This window comes from Frankliniella occidentalis, unplaced genomic scaffold, assembly GCF_000697945.3.
Source record: "Frankliniella occidentalis isolate FOCC.00 unplaced genomic scaffold, Focc_3.1 Scaffold253, whole genome shotgun sequence".
NCBI classification, from domain to species: domain Eukaryota; kingdom Metazoa; phylum Arthropoda; class Insecta; order Thysanoptera; family Thripidae; genus Frankliniella; species Frankliniella occidentalis.
In genome coordinates this window covers 376,473-383,178 of record NW_026267379.1, presented here as the reverse complement: position 1 = coordinate 383,178, position 6,706 = coordinate 376,473, and the positions used below count along the sequence as shown (strand labels likewise).

Sequence of the window (6,706 nt, the reverse complement as noted above, 5' to 3'; positions counted from 1 at the left end):
GCCCCCCTCCCCGCAACCCCCCCGGACCCCGAGCCCCCGAGCACGTCGGCAACAGTGCAGCCTGCGCCGGCCTGCGCCCGACTGTCTGCCGCGCCGGAGCGCGGGGTATCGACTCAGGCAGGGTCAATTCTTTCTGAACACATAGTACATACTCTTACGCTCCGCTACATGGACCAGCGCGCTCTCCCTCTCTCATCCTGATGGGTGCGGATGTCACTCACAACTCTGACGCGCAGGGCGGTTCGACGCGCCCCGGCCCTGCTCGCCTCTGCGTCATTGGCGCTCTCGCCAACAATCCCGAATCTCGTGTCTCTCCCACGGGAAGCCCCATGAATGCCGACAAAAAGTGCATCATCTGGTATAGCCCGGGGACAACCTTTTCCAACCCCTTCCCAGAGGACACTGATATTGTTCGAATCATGGTTTTATTACAAAATATCACGAATCTTCGTTATGTACAATTTACAACTATAATACAACAATGTTCATATTCACAAAATGGACAGATTCCTTAATTTAACATTGAGCCATTACGGCTAATAAATACTTCATGACAGTTTTGTAAAGTAAGGCAGCAGTTGCTGCATATCACCCATGTTATTTGTTATTTCTAACTACCTCGGCAGGAATACTAAACAGGTGGCCTAGCTAGGAATGGCACTTAAAATGACTCGAAGGCTAGAGTACTTATTACTTATCGTCTTAAGACTACGTTTGAGTATCAGGTGTGGCACCGCAGCGTTAACACGTTGAGTGCGGCGGGGTAGGCAATCCCATGTGAATGGGACCCACGGTGTGGGTCACGCCGCACTGAACGTGTTAAGGAGGAGCCGGGCGCCGGGTCGCCCAGGTAGGGGCTGCTTGACTTGAACCTCCCTCAGGCACTGGTGGGAGACAGCCTGTAGCTGTCGCCGCTCGAGAGGACCGTGGCGTTCCTCGCGTCGGGCACGGCGAGGACCGTGCTGAGCACGGTGACGCCGTCGGCGTCCACGCTGGCGCAGATCGTGGGCACGACGACGGACGCGTCGTGGAGCTTGTCGAGTCGGTCGGGCTTGGTGCGGCCGAGCCACATCATGTTGTGCTCGTAGTGCTCCTCGAGCTCCGACAGGGACTTGCCGTGCGTCTCGGGCAAGAAGAAGATGACCAGGACGACGTTGAGGAGCGCCACCACGGCAAAGAACCACTGGATACCCACGGAGCCCGTGATCTCGCCGTACCCTGTTAGAACGAAAACAGAAGTCGAATATGAGATACCATTCGCACGTTCTGGTCAAAGCTGCATTCTTTGGCGAGCGAGGTACTTACTCAGCACGTCCATAAGGGTCGGGTAGAGCTGCAGGCCGGCGAACATGAGCATGTCGGCGATGAAAATGGTGAAGGACTGGCCGACGTCGCGCAGCCGGTCCGGGAACAGCTCGGCCGTCATGGTCCAGGGCACGGTGAGCAGGCCGCAGCAGGAGAAGGCGACGTACAGGAGGACGAAGCCGACGGGCACGAAGCCGCCCATGGACTTCTCCTTGTAGAGCGTGAAGTAGCCGGACAGCACCATGCACACGGCCATGCCGAAGGACGAGCCCACCATCAGCTTGCGGATGCCCACCCCCCGGATCAGACCGATGGCCAGGATGCCCACCACCAGCCGAGTCAGGCCGATGAAGATGGCGGCCTGGAACGCGCTGAACGTCACGCCCATTTCCTGGGAGACAGAGAGGGAAAGTAATCAGTAACCGGGAAAGTAATCCGGGAGGGTGGGGTGGGGGGCAGAGGGTTCATCTATCGCAGGACCACTTACTTGGAAGAAGGTGGTGGCGTAGAACAGGGTGATGTACACGCCGCTGAAGTTCTGCGCCAGGAACACGGCGGTGAGCAGGAGGAGCGGTTTGTATCCCGTCGGCGTCCTGAACAGGTCCAGCACGGTGGAGTACCAGGGATCCTTGCCGGCGGCCTGCGACTCGGCGTGTTCCTTCTTCAGGATCAGCCACTCCAGCTGTCGCTCCGGGAGCTTCTCCTGCGCAGGGGAAAAATATTCAAGTTAGTGTTGCAGACGACGCCGGGCCCGGCGTTCAGTTGTCCCGCGCATAGCACCCGTGTTTTCTAATCGGCGCTGTATAGACAGAGCCTAAAAATTGACTTGTGGAGTCAACTTGAACCCACCTTAACATTCCAAGGAGACTTCACTACCTAAATAGCTATTAACAACCACGGGTGAAAGAGAGGTCACCCGAGGTCACCTGCCCAAACTCAGATATCCCCTTGCGTGCGCTGTCTCTTTGCTCTGACGTCACGTGTCAGTCGGTACCTACCCTAAGCTCCTCGGTGGGATTGCAGCGTGCGTAGGCCCGCAGCGAGCGCCCGGCCTCCTCGTGCCTCCCCTTGGAGACGAGCCAAATGGGGCTCTCGTAGCAGAAGAAATACATGAGCAGGACGCCGATGAAGGGCGAGGCGCCGCAGAACCAGGCCGCCGTCCTCCAGTGCATGGAGGCGCCCAGGACGTACATGATCACCATGCCTGCAAAAAAGTGCACGAGATCGTTTACTCACTGCACCTCGTGCGGGATGATCTCCTCGACGGCAAACACCAGATAGTCAGCCGACTCGTGTTCGAGTTTGTACACAAGACCCATGGCACGCGCTGCACAACTCACCTAACGACGCGAGGACCGTCATGGCGCTGTTGAGCGCACCGCGGATGTGCGGGTTGGCCACCTCCGTGATGAAGGCCACGGCCGAATTGACACCCAGCGCTGGAGAAAATATAGAGCGGTGTTTTAAAAATATTTTCGGAAGAAAGCACGTTACATCGTTACAGTTTTTCTGATAACACAAACTTTTTCATTTTTTTTCTCATGAATGTCAATACTTTAATTAAAGCACCACTAGCTTCAAGCGGCAAAAGAACCATTTTGCCAATAGCATCAACTCTTCTATTTTTCTAAATGCGATTTCAAACGCAATAATATTCATTTTTTTTTGTCGGTGCTAACTTTTCTTGTTATCAGCTAAAAGTGGGCGGATAAAAAGGCCATTGTGTAGGATACCCGCGCAAAAAAACGTCGGCTGAAGTCGACCGAAATAGTGCAGGAGGGTGGCCAACAGAAACCGGAGTGCAGTTTAGTTATACTACTGCACCGCATGCAGGCGTGCAGACGCGTTGCCTACTCGCAAGGGGCCTCAAGGTGCCGGGGGGGGGGGGGGGGGTAGGCAAGCCCACCCGCACGGCTTCATGCTGTTGTAGCTACGAAGGATATCTTAGTTTTGGCTAAACACCGCTTCTTTGAGTGGGTATTCAAAATTCTAACACTTTTATTTATCCGATTCAGGCTAACATGCACAAGAGCAAAATAAAAATAACGCATTTTTTAAAAAACTTGATGAAAGGATCCTTTGACACTTACGGTTGGCGATGCCGGTGAGGATGCGCCCGATGAGGATCATCTCGTAGGAGGAGGCGGAGGCCACGAGGAACCAGCCGATGGCGAACGGCAGGGAGCTGTAGCGGATGGTGTTGAGACGCCCGAAGCGGTTCATCACGAAACCCGTGAGGAACGTGCCGAGGCACATGGCGACCACCATCACGCTGGCTGAAACACATCACCACATCCTTAAGTTGCGGGCGCGATGCACCTATCACCCTATTGGGCCATGATGGCACACATATGGGGACAGCGGCCGCGGGGTCGGCGTCGAGCAGCTTACCGATGAGCACGCCCTGCTCCAGGGTGATGTGGATCTCGCCGTCGTCGGGGTCTCCAGACATGAGGCTGGGAATCAGCCCAGACGAGTAGGCCAGCGCCAAGCCCTCCGGGATGTTGAAGAGGCCGGCCACGATGGAGGCCACGATCTGCACATCACGCACACACACGTTAGCGCCAGGGTCTCCAACAACACTACCCTCCGCGGGCCACGACAACAACAAACTGCTAACCTGCGGCATGACGCAGCGCAGGTTCTTGGGCCCCACGGGCAGCGGGGAGTGCCGGTGGAACTCGGACGAGCTCCTGGCCCTCTGGGCGGCCAGGTCCGCGGCCTTGCCCTTCTCGACGTCGCCCATGCTGGCGCCTTGTGTGTCTCGGAGCGACTGGTGCGTGGGTCGCCGCCGCTGCTGTCGCCGGGCCTGGGGTAGCTCGGGCTGCGGCGCGGTGCTCTGCTCTGGTGCTCAGGGCGCTCACTCTCCTGCGCCGGTCGACGCGCTCCTGCTGCCGCAGCCCCGGCGGTCAGTGCTTATCACCGGGAGCGACGCATCCCGCCGGGCCACGTGATCCTCCCCCGACACGACGCGCTGACGCACCCGCCGCCGACCGCGCGGGGAAAGGGACGCCGCCGGCCGGGCCCGGGCCTCGACACGCGCGCGACAAGGGGGCGTACCGCAGGGCGTGCGGCGGGCGGGGCGGGGCGGGGACCCGGGTGGTGCGAGATATTGTGAGAGTAAGTGGTGTGTGCGTGCGCGCGCGCGCTCAAGAGAAGGCGCGATCGTGTCGGCGAGCGTTATCCACCACTAAAACGCGGCCGGAGCCGGAGCCCAGTGACCGACCACTATACCGATCGCAGTGGCAATGCGACGGGCCCGCCCGCCGGACCGCGCGGCTGCTGCACCGCGCCCGCGGTGGACCGCGGGCCGCGGCGGCCACGCCGTGCCCCGTCATGTCGCGGCCGCGGCAGGGGCGGCCGGGCCCGCGCGTCCGCCGCAGGCGAGGGGCGCCCGAAGGCTCTAGACGGCCTTTGTGTTGCCAGCGTGTGTGTGTGTGTGCGTGTGTGTGCATGTGTGTGAGTGCCTCCCCGTATGTGTGCGCGCGTGTACGACGAGGGGGTTTATAGCGCGGAACCACCCCGATGACGCCATGCCCCTCCCCCTCCCCCTCGGTGCACAAGTGCGAAGTGCGCACCGCCCGGCCAAGCGGCGCACCTCCAATTTCGTGGCTCCGGAGGCAGAAACGCGTCAATCACTCCTCCCCCCCCCCCTCTCCAGCTCCCTCTCTCTCTCTCCCTCTGCCGGCCGGGATGAATGCTGGGCGCCTCCTCAGAAGCAACGGACCCCGCCCTGAGGAGGTGTTTGTGCTCCGAGTACGAGACCGTGGCCAGGCCCGGCCGGCCGGCAAAACCCGCGGTGCAGCGTGACGTCGGCGAGGGCCAGGCGAGCGTGGGTCAGCGCACGGCCACGCACGGCTCTGGCGCACACCGCGCCCGGGGCAGCCAGTTGCAGCCGCAGCTAAACATGACGAATTTCGATCGATTTCGCACTAAAAGATGCCGACAAGTATATTGCTAGTACAGCCTCTCCGCTCTTGAGAGCAGGAATGTTCATCGCGTGCGACTCTCCCTGCTCGACGAGCGAGGTTGGGATTGGGAGGAGGGAGGGGGGACGTTCGGCCCAGCCCAAGGTGAGATAATTTCGGGAGCGGTAGACAGTTACCCACATTACACATACTATTGCAGTAGACGAACTCACAGGCGTGCGTCGCGTGACAGCCTCGCGGCCGCCGACAGGGCGGCCCCTTGTCGCGCCACTATCAAGAAAGTTTACATAAACAAACCTTCGCGGCTCGTTGCCAGGCAGGACATGTGTGTGCGAGGGCTTGCCGAATAAAACGTCGATCCCGCAGTGCCCCTGCCTCTCCTGCGGACGACTTCTCCTTTCGCGGATGTCGCTCCTATCGGCCGCAAGGCCCCCCCTATTGTGTTGTCGCGCTATATTTACCCTGAGAAGGGATTACGTACATGCAGGAGGAGTTTTCTTCCCGTTTTTGTTGACGACTCGTATGGAAATTGCCACGACGGCTCCCGCCGCCGCCCCCCGCCTACGCAGCGCCACGCAAAACGTGGTCCTTGGCGGCGCCCTAGAGAGGAAGATTTTCGTCCGTCGCGGGTGCGCATTAGCCCGGCCCCGTGCTCGGCTGCTCGGCGGGGCGGAGGGCCGCGGGCGGCAGCGGCACCCCCTAGGGGCCCTAGGCGCACCGTCACGGCTGAGATCGCGCGAGGGTGATCTTGTTTGGGAATTCCACATCGGGAGAGATAAAAACAAAATACAACAGGGAAAAAAGTTTTAAGTGAGAAAAACACACGTTTATGAAGTAACAAACGTCACAACGTACAAATGCGCAGTACCGGTACAAGGAACAGGGATGATACACGTGGAATGTTTGCACACATTACTTTGCCATATTTGATTTGAGCTTAGCTCAGTTTTGACCTTGAGCTGAGAGTTTATTCTTGAAGTATGATGCCAGAGCGCAAGCACCCTTTAGTCATGAACGCCCAATAGGAGCGAGTCTGTTGCCCTTTTTGTTTGATTAACGAGAGTAAAGCAAACATGTACGTAGCCGCCGCGCATGCGCAGGGCGACCCTACGGCACCCCGAGCAAATAGCGGAAAGCCTTTTGTTGACTGAGCTTACAGAGCTTTGCAGAGAGACTTCGTCGTATTATACTAACACAAAGAAAAATGCAACGAGGCGATGAAAATCGTGTACTTACAGTTTGATCACAGATACGTTTCCACCGCTCTATCGGCGCGTTTAGCGAACATCGAAATCCCGCCTTTTTACTCGTTCTTTACCTCCACTCTCACTTCCCTCTTGGAGGTGGGAGAACGAGTATTGTGCTTGGTCTGGTGTAATTTAGCGACTCGATTCATCTCGGTAACCACAACACCTACAACTATGCCAGTTGTATCAAACTGTAGGTCTTGGCGGCCTCACCAATCCATAATA

The 6,706-nt window shown here is 58.4% G+C and overlaps 1 protein-coding gene across 1 annotated transcript; it reads right to left on the bottom strand.

Moving 5' to 3' along the window:
- Positions 1-408: 408 nt before the first annotated feature.
- Positions 409-4,605, bottom strand: LOC113204332 (facilitated trehalose transporter Tret1-2 homolog). Its single transcript, XM_026419492.2, has 8 exons — positions 3,926-4,605; positions 3,697-3,841; positions 3,396-3,581; positions 2,646-2,744; positions 2,304-2,509; positions 1,793-2,008; positions 1,306-1,696; positions 409-1,218 (listed from the first exon to the last, which is right to left on the bottom strand). Exons 1-8 carry the CDS (start codon positions 4,049-4,051, stop codon positions 878-880), a joined length of 1,710 nt encoding a protein of 569 aa, XP_026275277.1. The 5' UTR covers positions 4,052-4,605; the 3' UTR covers positions 409-877.
- Positions 4,606-6,706: the final 2,101 nt, after the last annotated feature.

What these genes read in the sequence shown, in the direction of transcription:
- LOC113204332 (XM_026419492.2), bottom strand. Translation starts at nt 4,051, where the DNA reads ATGGGCGACGTCGAGAAGGGCAAGGCCGCGGACCTGGCCGCCCAGAGG. An exon ending in GACGGTCCTCGCGTCGTTAG is followed by an intron (nt 2,510 to 2,645) that starts GTGAGTTGTGCA and finishes ACTTTTTTGCAG; the next exon opens with GCATGGTGATCATGTACGTC. An exon ending in GACCCTTATGGACGTGCTGA is followed by an intron (nt 1,219 to 1,305) that starts GTAAGTACCTCG and finishes TCGTTCTAACAG; the next exon opens with GGTACGGCGAGATCACGGGC.